The sequence below is a fragment of the Chiloscyllium plagiosum genome, chromosome 40, assembly GCF_004010195.1.
Source record: "Chiloscyllium plagiosum isolate BGI_BamShark_2017 chromosome 40, ASM401019v2, whole genome shotgun sequence".
In the NCBI taxonomy this organism is placed as follows: Eukaryota; Metazoa; Chordata; class Chondrichthyes; order Orectolobiformes; family Hemiscylliidae; genus Chiloscyllium; species Chiloscyllium plagiosum.
The window spans coordinates 16,579,955-16,598,174 of NC_057749.1; the positions used below are offsets into that span (position 1 = coordinate 16,579,955).

Sequence of the window (18,220 nt, forward strand, 5' to 3'; positions counted from 1 at the left end):
CTTTGGAGAGGGTGCAGAGAAGGTTCACGCGGATGTTGCCTGGTATGGAAGGTGCTAGCTATGAAGAGAGGTTGAGTAGGTTTAGGTTTATTTTCACTAGAAAAAAGGAGATTGAGGGGGGACCTGATTGAGGTTTACAAAATCATGAAGGGTACAGACAGGATGGATAGAGACAAGCTTTTTCCCAGGGTGAAGGATTCAGTAACGAGAGGTCATGCTTTCAAGGTGAGAGGTGGAAAGTTTAAGGGGGATACATGCAGCAAGTACTTCACACAGAGGATGGTGGGCATTTGGAACGCGTTGCTAGCAGAGGTGGTAGTGGCAGGCACGGTAGATTAATTTATGATGCATCTGGACAGATGCATGAGTAGGTGGGGAGCAGAGGGATACAAATGCTTAGGAATTGACTGACAGGTTTAGACAGTACAGTTGGATCGGCTCAGGCTTGGAGGGCCGAAGGGCCTGTAGATTTTCTTTGTTCTTTGTACCCAAAACATCTGGTATGCACTGAAAAACACTCAACACCTCAATCCAGAGGCTGTTGCTAGTGATAGCAACATAGATCCATTTGGGTTTTCTAGGTCTGTTAGCTCAACAATTTAAGTAATACCTCTCTCCACAAATCTTTGCTTCAACTCTACTTTCCAAAATCACAAATAGACCACAGTCTCTTCAATAGTTTGGCTTTCCTGTTTGAGCCAATCAAATGATAAATCCTTTGCAACCCAGTAATATCTAGATGTGTCCATATTCCAATGCCCATCATCCCATAAATATATACAGAACCAACACTGTAAAATTATGAAGCAGGTTGGGAGGGGGGGAATGGCAATCATTTGCCCCAAAACTCTTGAGCTGGTAGTTGGGTGATCTATGTGCAGGGAGGTTGTTTGTGGTGATGGGGAGGTAAAAGATCAGCCTGAACTCTCCTGGGATTGTCACGATTTCACTGTGGTCAATGGGCTAGATTTGCTCCACTCACAGTTAGCATTTTAGGTTCTGAATCAATATCAGCCAGATGTGTTTGAAGACGATGACTGGTTTGTAAGGTTAGATCGCATGGAATCCAGGGAGAGATAGCCAATGGATACAAAATTGGCTTGATGGTAGAGGCTGGTGGTAGTGGGTTGTTATTCAGACTGGAGGCTTGTGAGCAGCGTTACGCCACGAGGATCAGTTCCGAGTCTACTGTTGTTAGTAATTTATATCAAGATTTCGATGAAAATATAGGAGGTATGGTAGTAAGTTTGCAGATGACACCAAAAATGGTGGTATAGAGGACTGTGAAGAAGGTTATTTCACAGTACAATGAGATCTTGATCAGGTGGGCCAATGGATTGAGAAGTGGCAGATGAAGCTTAATTTGGATAAGCACAACTTGTTGCATTTTGGGAAGGCAAACCAGGGCAGGACTTACACAGTTAACGGTCAGGTTCTGGGGAGTGTTGTTGAACAGAGGGAGCTAGGGATGCAGGTTCCTTGAAAGTGGTGTCACAAGTTGACAGGGAGGTGAAGGCGGCGTTTGGCACACTTGCCTTTGTCAGCCAGCGTGTTGACTACAGGAGTTGGGATGTCATGTTACAGCTGTATAAGGCAATGGTAAGGCCATATTTGCACTACTGCTTAAAATTGTGGTCGCCCTGCTATAAGAAGAATGTTGTTAAACTAGGAAGAGTACAGAAAAATTTACAAGAGGCTGGGAATTGTTCCTTAGAGCTTCAGAGGCTAAGCGGTGGCCTTATAGAAGTTTATAAAATCATGAGGGGCATAGATAGGGGAAATAACCAAGATATTTTTCCAAGGGTAGGAGAGTCCACAACTAGGGGGCATAAGTTTAATGTGAGAGGGGAAAGATTTAAAAGAGACCTGAGGGGCAACCTTTTCACACGGAGGATGGTGCATGTATGGAATGAGATGCAAAAACAAGTGGTAGTGGTGGGTATAATTACAATATTTAAAAGACATTTGTACAGGTACACGAATAGAAAAGGTTTAGAGGAAAGGTTTAGGTCAATCATAGGCAAATGGGACTAGTTCAGTTTAGGATGCCTGCTCTGCATGGACGAGTTGGACCGAAAGGTCTGTTTCCATGCTGTATGACTCTATGACTCTAATTTACAAATGGAACAGAATGACTCGTGGGTTATTTGGGAAGTTGGACAACTCAATTTTATTCATTGTTAACCATTTCAGCTTATATGAATGGGGAGGAGGCCATGTTCCACCTACATCCCTTGGTTCAGTCACATTTCAATGTAGAAAAGTCTGCCAAGAAACTTATGTTTCAGAATTCATGGGAAAATGCCACTTACACTGAACTTGGGTTTGAATAGTCCGGAGAAATGTGTCTTCAGTGTTTCCAAGGATGAGGCTTTGACACCATCTTTCCCCTTTCAAAGGAAGATAAACAGATTAGCACAAAATCAGAACTGGGAAATGCTGAAAATATGCAGTAGGCTCTGTCAGCATCTGTAAAGAAAATGACAGGTTCCTATAATTCAGAGGCTATAGTGGGTAGGAGCATTAGAATTTGGGCCACTGCAGGTTGCAGTCTTTGAACTGGGGAATTTGTATCTAAATAAACATTTTAAAAAAAACTTGCACTTCACAAATAACTGATTGGCTGTGAATTGTGCTAAGTTACTTTGAAGACACACAACATCACTACAAACTCTTCTCCATGTAGATAACAATCGAAACTCACAACTGAGGAGTTGGAATATCTGTCCTCCTCTAACTGCAGGGCTGGCGGAGGCTCCTTGTCTCCCAGCTCTTTCAGCTTCTGCACCAGAATCAGACGCTGTGCCTCCAACCTACCCTTGTTGCACAGAAGGACCTGGACCTGTTGTCTGCTTTCCTCCAAAGCACATTTCTTGCTGAAGATGTAAACACTGCAATAGAGCAGATAGAATGCTTTTAACAGGAAAAAAAAGAGACAATCCAGAAACAAAGTATATATAAGGAACAGGACCAGGGGTAGACTATTTGACCCCTCAGATCTCCTCCAGTGGTATTCAACACAATTATGCTGATCTCCTACTTAATTCCACTTTTCCACCGGCTCGTAGGTACATGTGACTTTCTCACCGTGATCTACAGCCACTTGATTGCTCCTCCGCTGTTACTTCCGTGGAGATCTGTCTGATAGTTGCCTGTCGGTTGTCAATGGTTTCTTTCAGAGATTGCAACTCTTCCTCCAGAGATGTTAGACTAGGGGCATAAAGAAAATAAATCTGTACAGTACCTACCAGGAATATGAAGATTGTTCTGTTATTGGTTATTGTTCTATTGTGATGCCATTCTTTATCGCAAATGTACACATGTGCGCTTTAGGGGCTCTTGGCACAGTAGTAGTGCCCCCCTGAGTGGGGTGCCAGGTTCAAGTTCCACCTGTCCCAGAGAAGTGTCATGAAAAGTTTGAATAGGTTGATTAAAAATATCTACAACAGAATACTTTGGTAATTCTAACACATATAATATGTTTAGCCTCTGCTGTACTAGTCATAATCAGATCTGATCTTGGAAGCTAAGCAGACTCAGACCTAGTTAGTACTTGGATGGGAGACTGCCTGTTTTCAATGGCTGTTGAGGTGCAGTGGCAGTGCCCCTCCCTCTGCACCAGAAGGCTAGGTTTAAGCCCTACCTACTCCAGAGGTGTGTCATTGCATATCTAAATAGGGTTACTAGAAATATCTACGTTTGCATGTATACAGACAGAACCTGTGTTCACACCAAATGTAAGATGCATTTGTTTACAAAGATGCACGAACACTGACACATACGCACACACACTAATAGGTGTAGAATGGTTCTGGAGAAGCCACTTACCTGTGTTGCACTGATTCAATGGTCAAGTCGTTGAGCTCCAACTCTCCCACCTGCAAATTGTCCAAGTCCTCAAGGAGGCTAGTGTCAAAGCTAGCAAGTGGAGGGACCTCAGCCACTGACCTGTCAATTAGGAAAGAAAAGGATTCAGAAAGGAACAAAATGACGACAAGCCTTGTTTAGAAGTGTCTCATTTCTCAAGTCCTTGCCAGGTGTGGAGTTGAGCCACTTGATCAGCGAAAGTGCCAGAATCAGACTCTGATCTTAGTCAGTGAGGGCAATGGAGTTAACAGTGACCACAGCAGTCTTAGAGTGGACTGAATTGTGGGGAAGGTTGAAAATCAGCCAGGGATCATGCTCACAATGGCTATGGGAACCTCATATGTGAATATTAGTCTCAACAGCTATGATTTCTGTGGTCAAATAGCCCGGACAATAACTGTCCTGGCTGTCAGGTAAAGCGGAGCCACTGAGAAAACTACTGAGAGTAGGTGACTGGTACACCCAGTCAGTGTCTTCAGGAGAGAAGTAAGGAAGCTCCTGAAAAGCACTATTTTCACGGCATGTATAATTACCATAAATATTGGAGGTATTAGGAACAAAGTTTTGTAGCCTTATCAAATCAAAGATGCAAGTACGGAGTGAGGTGTGCACCTAGAAGCTCAAACCTGTTTTGCTCAATGAAGCTCTCATATTCTTTGTGTGGGTCAATGGCCTCAATGGCATCACTGATCTCCCGATGAACAGTCACCACTTCCTCCTGGATCAGGCTGCTAATCTCCTGATATTCCTGCAAAATCTCTTTCCTGTGGATAATAACGGAACAGAATGCAGTGAGTGCATTGCTACCTGTTCAAAGATATTCCATCAGGTTCAAACTGCCATCACATCCTTCCCTATTCCAAAACGTTTGCCAATAAACCCCAACTGCTGATCCATTTAAATTTAGGTCCGGCCAAAATCCTGGGGTAGAAATTCATCTGGGTCACACATTGTGTTCTCCTCCTGAAACTTAGTTCCAGCAAATGCAATAAGTCTGAATATTAGCTATGATGCCACCTGTATAAATATATAACTTTGATAAAGTGAATGGGAAGGGCTTATTTACCTCATCAGAGAGGTCAACAACTAGGGGGTTTAGATTTGAAGTATTTGGTAGAAGGATTAGAAGGGACATGAGGAATAATTTGTTTTAACCTAGAAGGTGATGAAAGGCTGAAACTCATTGTCTAAAAGTGCAGGAGAGTTTGAAACCATGAACATTCAAAAAATGTCCAGATCTCAAGTGCCATAACCTGCAGGGCTACAGAGCCAATGAAGGTTAGGCAATGTGGCTCATTTTTTGGCTGCTGCAGATATGAAAATGGCCATGTCTGTGCTGGGAATCTTCTGTGATTTCCACACCAAATCACAGAATGAAGGATCATACTGACACCACTTTGATTCTTCGAAAGAGCTCTCTCTCATCTCACAATTCACCAAATTCATCCACTAATAGGGACCATGAGTCCATAAGACCATTAGACATGGCAGCAGAAGAGAACCAATTGGCACATCGAGTGTACTCCACCATCTAATGGAATCATAGCTGATCTACAAATCCTCAACATTTTGGTACAATAAAGAGGGGTAGGGTTTATACGATTAATGGTAGGGCTTAGATCGTGTTGTAGAACAGAGACACCTAGAGGTGCAGGTACATAATTCTTTGAAGTTTGTGCCACATATAGACAGGATGGTTAAAAAGTTGTTTGGCATGCTTGGCTTCATTGCTCAATCCTTTGAGTATAAGAGTTGGGAAGTCATGTTGAAGTTGTATAAGACATTGGAGAGGCCTCTTCTGGAATACTGTTTCCAGCTCTGGTTGCCCAGTTATAGGAAAGATATTATTAAGCTGGAGAGGTTTCAAAAGAGATTTACCAGGATGTTGCTGGATTTGGAAGTTTGAGTTATAAAAGAAAGGCTAGATAGGCTGGAGCTTACTAAAGCTTAGAAGGTTAAAAGGCAACCTGATAGAAGTTTATAAAATAATGAGAGGTATTGATAGACATAATAGTCGTTATCTTTTCCCTAGGATGGGTGATTTCAAGAATGATAAGAGAAAGATTTTAAAAAAGACATGAGGGGAAAATCTTTTACACAGAGGCTGGTTCAAGTGTAGAATGAACTTCCTAAGGAAGTGGTACAACTAGTGTTTAAAAGACATTTACATAAGTACATGAATAGGAAAGGTTTGGAGGAAAACAGCCAGGAGCAGGCAGGTAGGACTAGTTTAGTTTGGGATTATGTTCAGCACGGACTGATTGGAATGAAGGGTCTGTTTCCGTACTGTGTGACTCTAAAATTTCACTTTCCTGCCCTTTCCCCACAACCCTTGATTCCCTTACTGATTAAAAATCTGTCTCAGCCTTGAACATATTTAACAACTGAGCTTCTATAGCCCTCTGCAGTAAAGAATTCTACAGATTCACTGTCTTCTGAGAGAAGAAATTCCTTCTCATCTCTGTCCTAACTCAGTGATCCCTTACTCAGATTATGCCCTTTCATCCTAGACTCAACCACAAGGAAAACCAAACCTTCCAGATCTACGTTGTCAAGCCCTGTAAAACATTGAAATTTCAACCAGGTTGACTTTTCTTCTTCTATACTCTAATGCGTAGAGACCTAGCCTACTCAACCTCTCTCTTTTCATAGCTAGGATTAACTCAGCAAACCTTCTCTGCATAGCCTCCAACCTTTAATTAAGGGGACAAAAAGTGTTCACACTATTCTAAGTATGGTCTAACTAGCGCCTTGTATAGTTTTAGCAAGACTTCCCTATTTTCATGCTCCATTTCTCTGAAATGAAGGCAAATTCCATTCCTGCAGAACTTGGATGGTAGCCTTTTGCGATTCATGCTTTCATTAATTTGAGGACTTTCTGCAGCCTTTCTCCATTTAAATAATATTCATCTCCTCTGTCCTTCCTGCCATAGTGCATAACCTCACATTTTCCCACATCATATTCCATCTGCCAAGTATTTGCTGACTCACTTAACCTGTCTATATCCCTTGTATACAGTTTATATCACCCTCAACACTTACCTACCCACTTATTTTATGACATCTGCAAATTCAGTGATAGTATATTCACTTTCCTCATCCAAGTCGGTTAGGTCAGGAGAGGTTTTGTACTTCAAGTTGACTGGACGGCTGTGGTACACTTGCTAAGGTTACTAGGAAGGCCCTGCCTTCTCAACCTTGCCCCTTACCTGAGGTGTTGTGACCCTCAAGTTAAACTCATCACGAATCATCTCTCTCTAATGAGAAAGCAAATCTATAATCCTTTGAGAGATTGTGATGACTACTTTTTTTTAGTAAAACTTCATGTCATTCAGATATATTGTAATGGTGTCCCCACCACAGACCCTGACAGCACTTAACTAGTTACAGGTAGCCATCTTGAAAATGTCCCTTCTATTCAACTTTCTGTGTATATTAGTTAGCCAGTCCTCTATCTATGCTAACAATACTACCCACAACGTATGGGCTTTTATCTTATTAAGTAGCCTTATGCATGGTGCCTCATCAAATGCACTCCAGAAATTCAAATATTATCGCATCTATTGGTTCTCTTTCATCTATCCTGTTTGTTATCTATTCAAAGAATTCTAACAAATTTGCATTTTAATGTATGAGAATTTGAGCTGGATGAGATTGATTAGTTTTATGCTATTTTATTATGACCTCAGACATGTAAATCACATACCTACTCCAAAAACCTAAAGTACAGAAAATTCCCAAGCATCCTCACACAATACACATATGTACATACACACCGAACACATGCACACTCAGACAGAATACACACCCAATATGCGATCAACATATATACCAACAGATGCACCACACACATACATACACACGTGACAGGTAAAGTCACCATAGTCCTGTTGAGCCATTGGCTACTTTCATTAGAGAGAGTCAGCTGCTGGTTTAACCTGAGAATCACCATGCCTCAGGCAAGGGGCAAACTTGAGAAGGGAGCTTCATGCTCACTTCAGCCAGTATAAGAGTTGAACCCATGCTGCTGGTGTCACTCTGCATTGCAAACCAGCTGCCTAGCCAACTTGCCGAAACAACCCTCTTCAACATATACACACCCAAAATATACACACTCCACAATTACCTACACATACAAAAACCACACAGCACATGGACTCATACATGTACACAGCCAGGCACACAAACACACATAAATTCACACACTGAACACACATACAGTGCAATCAACCTCCCTAGCGAAGGAAGCCTGTAGATGATCAATTGCTATCCTATTTGATGGAGGGAGGAGGGGCCAACAGCACCAAATGAATCCTAATGATGGGAATGCTCTTAAGGGAAATGGAAAATGTCATGCTGGTGCAGCAGAGGGAGCTCTATCATTGGGTTCATTTTAATGAGCAGCTTGACGAAGAATGTTGCAGTGACCAAGCAGCTACATTAGAACATAGAATATAGAACATTACAGCGCAGTACAGGCCCTTCAGCCCTCGATGTTGAGCCGACCTGTGAACTCAATCTGAAGCCCATCTAACCCACACTATTCCATTCTTGTTCATATGCTTATCCAATGACCATTTAAATGGCCTTAAAGTTGATGAGTCTACTACAGTTGCAGGCAGTGTGTTCCAAGCCCCAGTACTCTCTGAGTAAAGAAACTACCTCTGACATCTGTCCTATATCACTAGTCATCACCACCCGAGGAAAATGGCTCTCACTGTTCAACTTATCTAACCCTCTGATTATCTTATATGTCTCTATTAAGTCACTTTTCAACCTTCTTCTCTCTTGACGAAAACAGCCTCAAGTCCCTCAGCCTTTCCTCGCAAGACCTTCCCTCCATACCAGGCAATATCCTAGTAAATCTCCTCTGAATCCTTTCCAGAGCTTCCACATCCTTCCCACAATGCTGTATAAACCAGAACTGTAAGCAATACTCCAAGTGTGGCCGCACCAGAGTTTTGTATAGCTGCAGCATGACCTCTTGGTTCCGAACTTCAATCTCTCTACCAATAAAAGTTAACACACCATACACCTTCTTAACAACCTTATCAAGCTGGGTAACAACTTTCAAGGATCTATGTACCTGGACACCGAGATCTCCCTGTTCATCTGCACCAACAAGAACCTTACCGACAGCCTCACACAGGGCACCTCACACTTTCAATGCATAATCTGGGCCAACATGGCACCTATTGTTAAAGTTCCCTTGAGAATGTAACTTTAAGAAAGTTCTGGGATTTACATATGAAAGAACTGAAACCAACATGCCCACTTTAAAAGATGAGAGACTTAAACAATCCAGGTCTTTTTCAATATATAATTTCAGTTACATCAGACTATAAACTTGTGCTATAAATTTTGTGTCCTACAATCTTATACTCCACAACCACCTGATGAAGGAGCAGCGCTCCAAAAGCTTCTTCTTCCAAATAAACCTGTTGGACCAAAACCTGGTGTGTTGTGTGATTTTTAACTTTGTACACTCCAGTCCAAAACCAGCACCTCCAAATCAAGAATCTTACCATTAGCCCAGTACTCTGCATTCCTGTTACCCCATCCAAAGTGAATCACCTCACACTTTTCCGCATTAAACTCCATTTGCCACCTATCAGCCCAGCTCAGCAGTTTATCTATGTCCCTCTGTAACCTACAACATCCTTCGTCACTATCTACATGACCTTAGTGTCATCCACAAATTCACTAAGCCATCCTTCTATGCCCTCATCCAGGTAATTTATAAAAATGACAAACAACAGTGGACCCAAAACTGACCCTTGCGGTACACCACTAGTAATTGAACTCCAGGATGAATATTTCCCACCAATCACCACCCTCTATCTTCTTTCAGCTAGCCAATTTCTGATCCAAACTGCTAAATCACCCTCAATCCTACTGTGGGGAACCTTACCAAATGCCTTACTGAAATCCATATACACCACATCAACCACTTTACCCTCATTGACCTGTTTAGTCACCTTCTCAAAGAACTCAGTACAGTTTGTGAGGCATGGCCTACCTGCATAAAACTACCTCTGATCAAATTATTCCTTTCTAGGTGATTATAAATCCTCTCTCTTATAACCCTTTCCAACACTTTTCCCACAATTGAAGTAAGGCTCACAGGTCTATAATTTCCAGGGTTATCTCTACTCCCATTCTTGAACAAGGGAACAACATTTGCTATCCTGCAGTCTTCTGGCACTAATCCTGTAAACAATAACAACATAAAGAGTGGGCGGCACAGTGGTTAGCACTGCTGCCTCACAGTGCCAGAGACCCGGGTTCAATTCCCGCCTCAGGCGACTGACTGTATGGAGTTTGCACATTCTCCCCGTGTCTGCATGTGTTTCCTCCGGGTGCTCCGGTCTCCTCCCACAGTCCACAAATGTGCAGGTTAGGTGAATTGGCCATGCTAAATTGCCCCTAGTGTTAGGTGCAGGGGTAAATGTAGGGGAATGGGTCTGGGTGGGTGCGCTTTGGTGGTTTCGTGTAGATTTGTTGGGCCAAAGGGCCTGTTTTCACTCTGTAATCTAATCTAATCTGTAAGTAATCTAATCTAAAAGATCAAAGCCAAAGGTCAGCAATCTCCTCCCTGGCTTCCCAGAGGATCAGAGGATAAATCCCATCTAGCCCAGGGAATTTATCTATTTTTACACTTCCCAGAATTGCTAACACCTCCTCCTTGTGAATCTCAATCCCATCTAGTCCAGTAGCCTGTATCTCAGTATTCTCCGCAACCATACTACTTTTTGTCAGTATTCACACTAGAAAAATACATTTATATAGCGCTTCCTCTATCTCCTCTGACTCCACACACAACTTCCCACTACTATCCTTGATTGGCCATAACCTTACTCCAGTCATTCTTTTATTTTTGATATACCTATAGAAAGCCTTAAGGTTTTCCTTGATCCTATCCACCAATGACTCCTTATGTACCCTCCCTGCTCTTCTTAGCTCTCTCTTTAGGTCTTTCCTGGCTAACTTGTAACTCTCAAGCGCCCTAACTGAGCCTTCATCTCTTATCCTAACAATAAGCCTTCTTCTTCCTTTGACAAGAAATTCAATGCCTTAGCAAACCATGGCTCCCATGCTTGACTACCTCCTCCCTGTCTGACCGGTACATACTTAGCAAAGACGTGCAGAATCTGGTCTTTGAACAAGCTCCACATTTCAATTGTGCCCATCCCCTGAAATTTCCTTCCCCATCCAATGCATCCGAAAGTTTGCCTAATCACATCGTAATTGCCTTTCCCCCAGCTATAAGTCTTGTCCTGTGGTATATATCTATCCGTTTCCATCACTTCAGTGAACATAACTGAATTGTGGTTACTATCACCCAAGTGCTCACCTACCTCAAAATCTAACACCTGGCCAGGTTCATTACCCAGCACCAAATTTAATGTGGCCTCGCCCCTTATTGGCCTGTCTACAAACTGTGTCAGGAAACCCTCCTGCACACATTGGACAAAAACTGACCCATCTAAAGTACTTGAACTATAGTATTCCCAGTCAATATTTGGAAAGTTAAAGACCCCATAGCAACTACCTTGTTACTTTTGCTCCTATTGAGGATCATTTTTGCTATCCCATCCTCTACATCTCTGGAATTATTCAGAGGCCTATAGAAAATTCCCAATGGGATAACCTCTCCTTTCCTGTTTCTAATCTCAGCCCATACTGCCTCAGTAGAAGAGTTCTCAAACGTCCTTTCTGCAACCGTAATACTGTCTTTGACTAACAATGCTACACCACCTCCCTCTTTTACCATCTTTTCGATTCTTACTGAAGCATCTAAATCCTGGAAGCTGCAATAACCCTGCTCTACCCATGTCTCCTAAATGGCCACAACATTGAAATCCCAGATACCAACCCATGCTGCAAGTTCACCCACTTTATTTCGGATTCTCTTGGCATTCTCATATGAATTGCATAAAGCTCAAAGGAGATCCTTCTGATTGCACACTCCCAGCACTGGCCATAACTCACTGAAAAATGACACTCCAGAAAGGGGAGACACATACACAATTTCTGGTTTGATCTGTCTTTACTGATACACCCTCAATAGCTCAGTCCTCGTGGGTTAGATTATTATGAAATTTGGGTTTTGGGGTTTGATTCTTAGCTGCTGAGAGTCATATAGCACAGAAACAGACCCTTCAGTCCAGCTTGTCCATGTCGACTAATATATCTCAAACTGACCTAGTTCCATTTGCCAGCATTGGCTCATATTCCTCTAAATTCTTCCTGTCCATTTGCCCATCCAGATGCCTTTTAAATTTGTAATTGTATCTGCCTTCATTAATTCCTTTGGCAGCTTGTTCCACACAGACATCACCTTCTGCATGAAAAAGCGAATTGTCAGGTCATTTTTAAATCTTTCCCCTCTCAGCTTAAACCTTTGTCCTCTAGTTTTGGACTCCCTGTTTTGTCTTCATGTTGGGTATGCTGTTTCTTAATCTCTGCTTTACCCAAGAATTTACATATTAATGAATCGAAACCTGCAATCTATTCTAAAAAATGAAAGACTTAACAGCAATCTAGGTTTGTTCAATATATCACATCAGTTGTATGACACTATGTTGTTTTACTATAAATTCTGCCCCACTAGCTACCTGACGAAGGACCAGTGCTCTGAAAGCTTGTACTTCCAAATAAACCTATTGGACCATAGCCTGGTATTGTGTGATTTAAACTTCATCAACCCCAGTTCAACACCAACACTTCCACGTCATGGTTACCCAAGAATAACTATTGGCCAACTCCCAAGAATTGTAGCAACACTTAGTTCATTAAAACCCTATTACTGGTTTTGACAAAATATATATTTTTCAGTAATTCTCAAGTTCTGTGCTATAACAAACACTCGTGTTCAGTGTTTCCGCAGTATAAATATGACACATTGACTGTCACTGCAAAAGGACATGACTCAAAGTGACTGTATCAATAGTCAAGTGGAAGAATTTAACAGTTTTGAAAATGCAGCAAGCATCATGTTGTAAATGAGACAGAAGAACACCCACAAAGATTTTACGACAGCTCCTGTTAACACGGAACATAAATAGATTTCTTTACTCAACTTTAAATTCATGTCAGGAAAGCCATCTCCACATGACTGGAAGAGGGTCAAATATTAGAATTGGCAGAAAAACTGGAAATAACGCTGACACAGTGAGTGTTTCACAGATTCTACATAAGTCAGGGTTTCTCAGTATGTTCCCCACCAGTCCATCGAACATTCTGAACCCACTGTCCTACATCTCACCCCACTCACCCATATTGACGTTTGCAGGTTTCTTTACTTCAGAATCAGAGGCTGAATTATTCTCTTCCCACAATGAATCCAAACAGGTACCAATACCAAAGATCAAGCCAAGGTACTTACAAAATATAAACCATCTCTTCGTGTAGTTCTTGCAGACTGTCGAGCAGTCCTGGCAAACCTTGGTGATAATAGTGCTGGTGGTGGACCTCTGCAGATTTGAGAGCAAGTACATACTGATTGTGGAGTATGTGCATCTTCATGGCAGCTTTGACATACTTGTCTCTCATTCTGTCCCGGTCCTTGTCTGGAATTAAACATAAATTCACACAATCAAAACTTTTTGAAGGTAACTATTGAACTCTTTGTGGTGAGGGATATTAAAATGAGGGAGACTTGTCATTCAGATTTTCCAGTTCCATGACAGGACACAAGTTAGTGAGCCTGAAACCAAAGTTCACACACCCTCCATTTCCCCACCCCAAATGCCCACACCTCCACCCTCATCTCCCCATCTTCACCCCAGCTTGACCACATCTCCCACCTCCACCTCCCTGCACAATCCCACCCCTCTGCCTGCACCTTCATTTCTCCGCCCACACCTCAGTCCAATCACCAACATTCCTCTCCCCCACTGAGCTGCCTACTGCTACACCTCTTATTGGCATCCCACCCTTCACATCGTCCCCTGTTCCCCATCGAGCTCAGGAACTGGCTGATGAGAAGCAACTTGGAGCAATGACAACAATTCACTGAAGACTCCAGAACATCTGTAGCTTTGCCATTATGAAGGAAATAAGACAGCATCAAACATTTGGACTCCGGTCTTGTCATTTTCACAACCTAAGACTCTTAAGATCTGTAACTATATTTTATTTCATTCAACCTTTCTTCAATAGACACCCTTCTCTTTAAGCCTCGTCTTTTTATAGCTTTCTAACTTGTGTTTGTTTGCATGTGCTTGATGTATTTTCTCACATAGATAACTAAATACCACTTACTTTTACTCAAAGAAATCTTGGAATTGGCTCTCCTTAACTTTTGATCTGGTTAACTAAGTTTAATTGAAGTGTGATAGTTAAGTGCTAAAAAAGGAAATAAAAATAGTTTTGCAACTGACCGAATGAGTCCAGTAAAGAGCTAATGTCAAGAAGGAAACCTGATTGTAACAAGTGGCATTTCTGAGAAAGATGACTAACTTAGAAGCAATTTTAAATCTGGTTTGGACCCATTTCACAAAGGACCCTTGCAACCATTAGAGGGAGGAGATCATGAACTGAATTTTTAAGTAAAAAGTCCTTTGAAGGATAACAACTTGTGTTTATAAGGAACCAGTAAAATAGTAAAATGTAGCAGAGCTTCATAGGAATGATTGTAAAACAATATGACATAAAACACAAGGGACAGAATCTTATATGGGTCTGAGTGACATGGGCTACAACAAGATTTGTGACAGAATCAAGCATCAAGTGCAGAGAGGCCCATCTGAGTACTGGGGGCAACTCACACCATGTTTCAATGTTTTTCAAAAATGGCTTGGCAAGATTTTGATTAGGCAACAGCAAGTTGATAATTGATTATTGTTTGTTAAATACTTTGTTAACAGTCCCAACTAGCTTCATTAATATTCAGTCTCCCATCTTATTAAACGCAGCAACAAGCTAGGTCTCAGAAAACTCTCAGGGCAAGTTCCATGGGCACTGGCAATATGCACCCCATGTCTATAGACATTTGCATCCATTCAGCTCCTGACCTTGTTACAGCCTTGGTTCAAACATGAAAACAATAAAAGGTGAATTCCAGAGGTGAGGTGAGAATGACAGCCTGAGATTTCCAGGCTGCATTTGACAGAATGTGGCATCAAGAGGCCTGGCAAAACTGCAATCAGTGGGAATTGGGAAACACTGTCCGCTTGGAGTATACCTTATACACAGGAAGATGGTTATATTTGACGGAGGTCAGTCATCTCAACTCCAAGAATCTCTGCAAGAATTCCTCAGGGTAGCGTCCTAGTGGACTGGTCCGATTGTATCTCAGGCTATTCACTTGCTCTCGTAGCCCTCACTCACTCTGAGCCTACCTGGATGCTCATAGCATTTCTGCCTTGTATTGTCTTCCCTTGCCTTTTTGTGTTTTGCCTCCTCATCCAGAGATACCAGATCTATATTACTGCTGCAAAAAAGTCCCAACGAACTATGTATATTGGAAATCAGAAACAAAAACAGAAGTAGCTGGAAAAGCTTAGCAGGTCTGGCAGCATCTGTGGATAGAAAGGAGTTAATGTATCGGGTTCTGAGAAAGCGTCACTGGAACCAAAATGTTAACTCTGCTTTCTGTCTACAAATGCTGCCAGAGTTGCTAAGTTTCTGCAGCAATTCTGTTTTTATTTCATAGCACTGCTGTTCAGCACAAACACAAGCCAGGAAGCTTGTCATAGTTGTCAGCAGGTCTCAGTCAAGTTGTAGGGTATAGCCTTCACTCAGGGGCTTCCTGCACAGTAAGTTAAAGACATCTTCCAATACTAGTCCAGGACCTGCTTGGATCAGTCACAGTCAGATAGATTCCTCGTAAAGGGTGAGGACCTAAATGATAGGCAGACCACTACTTGTTTTGACTCTTTCTGTCCTATTGTAGGCTGTTTTCTTTACGGAATGAGAGAAAGGTGGGTTAAAGGAGATGAAAGTGGATGGCACAGCTATTATTTTTGGTGCAGGTGAGGAGGTGTCCCAAGTGAGTGAGTAGGCAGTGCAGAGGGCATGCAGAAGTAGTGATGTGAGGGTTAGGGTCAGTGAGATCGAGTGAGGAAGATGCTGCAGGCAACAGAGAGTGTGGTAAAGCATGAGTCTTGGTGGGAGGTGCATATTCTAGCAGAGCTAGAGTGAGTGTGAGCTATCTGGGAGAAAATGGTGGCACTTACCCTGGCAGAATGGAGAAGGATATTGACATTCTTCTGACATTGCTGAGCATTGATCCAGAGACGGCTGAGAGTTCTTTAACCTGGGTATCAATGTTAGGTGAGGCTGGCATGGTCTGTTATTGTGGCCCCCACTACTTGTCCTGGGAGGGGAAAGTTCCGTGCTAACACCACCCCATCCTGCAGGACCTCCAAAAACTTGCCCATAAAGCAGGGTGCCAATTTTCCCCTCTCATTTCCAGGACAAATCTCAACAACCATACAGAGCAGCTCCAGACTGACAAGGCTTGTCCAGGTGCCCCATGGGCTTTCCAATAAGGTGTGGTGCAAGTAAAGCCAGATTTTCGGCAGGTACCTGCTGAGTGGGAAATTATTCTGGCAAGGGAGCATGGTAACAGGAGGTGCACATTGAATGTAAGACACAGCATAGGGACGTGGTAGATAATTAATGTGGCACGTTTGTAAGATATAGCGAGAACCTGCTCAGCCTCATGGCGACAAATCCTCCAAATACCTCAGATTTAGCCAAAAAGACTGAGTAAGTTTAGGACAGGTGACTAAAAGCTTGAAGACAGTGTCTCAAGTAAGAGTAGTGTCCCAAGGTGAGAACGACTTGACTCTGTGAGGCTGTAATGTACTGTTCCATACTGCTTTACCTGTCTGGTTTCTCATGCCGTCTCCTGTTTCTTATTGTCACCCTCACCTTTACTGGCCTCCTGGAACTTTCGCTTTGCTGCATTCATCTCTTTAGCTTGTTGCCGATACTGCGACTTCAGCTTCTCAATTTCACTCTGTGTATTCTGTAATTCACAGCAGCTTCAGTTAAACACACCAACACAAAGTCAAATGCTGACTCAAATATTGTTAAACTCAGCTATTTCAAATAAACTAATATTAGCACAAAATTCTGGTAAGACTAAGGTCACTGGTGAGAATGCTACATAGGTTGATATAATGGGTAGAGTCAGTGATAGGTGAGAATACACACAGCTGTAGGAGGGGGATTAAATGGGTGATGGAGTATACAGGGGGCAGTGGGAAGGGATTTAATGAATGGGTAGAGTCAGTGATTGGGGGGGGGAGTGTACGTAGGGCTGTTGGAGGGGATTAAATAGGTGGGTAGAGACATTGCAGACTAAGCAGTCTACATCATTCTTCTTGCAAGGGTTGATGAGTACTCTGGACCTTTCCCAGGACTTGCCATTGATTGTTATAAAAACCTTTGTTTGCCATTGCTGCCCAGTGAGATTTACAGCTGATTAACAATGATGAAACAGGCAGTAGGAGGAGGGATTCAGAACAGCAGTTTGGGAAGTGGGAAGGATGCTCTGCCGAAGGAGCGACAGAAGGATTCCACAGTAAACATACCTCCTTTAGCTAACTGGATAGAATAACCACTTTTTGCCAGCAGAGGGGAAAGGGAGAGGAAACATAAGAAAGGGAAATATTTCTAAGAATGTGGGATTAATTGGATAGTGCTTTCAAAGTCAGCACAGACATGAGGGGCTGAATGGTCTCCTCAAATGGGTGATTCAGTGACAGTAAAACATTAATTGTCTTTGTTTAGTGGAGTTAATGATGTAAGGCTTCTCCTGATAATATATATCAACATCCATCCAAACAGTGATGATCAGATTAACATAATTAATGCACCTGTAAACACTGGGAAAGGTTATGTCCTCAGCAAACTAGTTTCTAAAGTATCTTTCCTTTACATTGTAACTATAGTTACTATATTTTGTCACTTGCAAAAGGCACAACTGATAGCACAGGATTTCAAAGATTCCTGGCATAAAGTGGCAAACATTCGAAGAATTACAAAAGTGAAGACAGTAGCAGTGCTGAGAGAGATCAAAACGACCAAATTGGTGGATGCTAGCAGAGGAACTAAGAGCCATGAAGGGAGTGGAGCGAACTGTAGGACTGTTAAAGACCCATTCATCCCGCCCACGCATTCCCTGTGGGAGCATCAGGAGAGAGAGCAGTCCAGTTTCAAAATGGCTTGCTAAAATGTGACTAGGGAATGGGGTTGCCAATATTCCAGGATTTTCAAAGTTTGTGAGAAGATTTGTAGCTCGGGTGCTCGTTGTTGTGGTTCTGTTTGCCGAGCTGGGAACTCGTGTTGCAGACGTTTCGTCCCCTGACTAGGTGACATCCTCAGTGCTTGGGAGCCT

General features: G+C 42.4%; 1 protein-coding gene across 4 annotated transcripts in view; it reads right to left on the reverse strand.

The window, feature by feature from the left end:
* Positions 1-18,220, reverse strand: part of fes (FES proto-oncogene, tyrosine kinase) — a 55,447-nt gene that overhangs the window by 16,619 nt on the left and 20,608 nt on the right. For all 4 annotated transcript variants that reach the window (XM_043680486.1, XM_043680483.1, XM_043680484.1 and 1 more), the window contains exons 4-10: positions 16,750-16,846; positions 13,256-13,439; positions 4,494-4,631; positions 3,829-3,948; positions 3,088-3,210; positions 2,705-2,891; positions 2,313-2,390 (exon numbers count right to left, since the gene is read on the reverse strand). In XM_043680486.1, the coding sequence (XP_043536421.1) occupies positions 2,313-2,390; positions 2,705-2,891; positions 3,088-3,210; positions 3,829-3,948; positions 4,494-4,631; positions 13,256-13,439; positions 16,750-16,846 (927 nt within the window). The remainder of the gene's footprint in view (positions 1-2,312; positions 2,391-2,704; positions 2,892-3,087; positions 3,211-3,828; positions 3,949-4,493; positions 4,632-13,255; positions 13,440-16,749; positions 16,847-18,220) is intronic.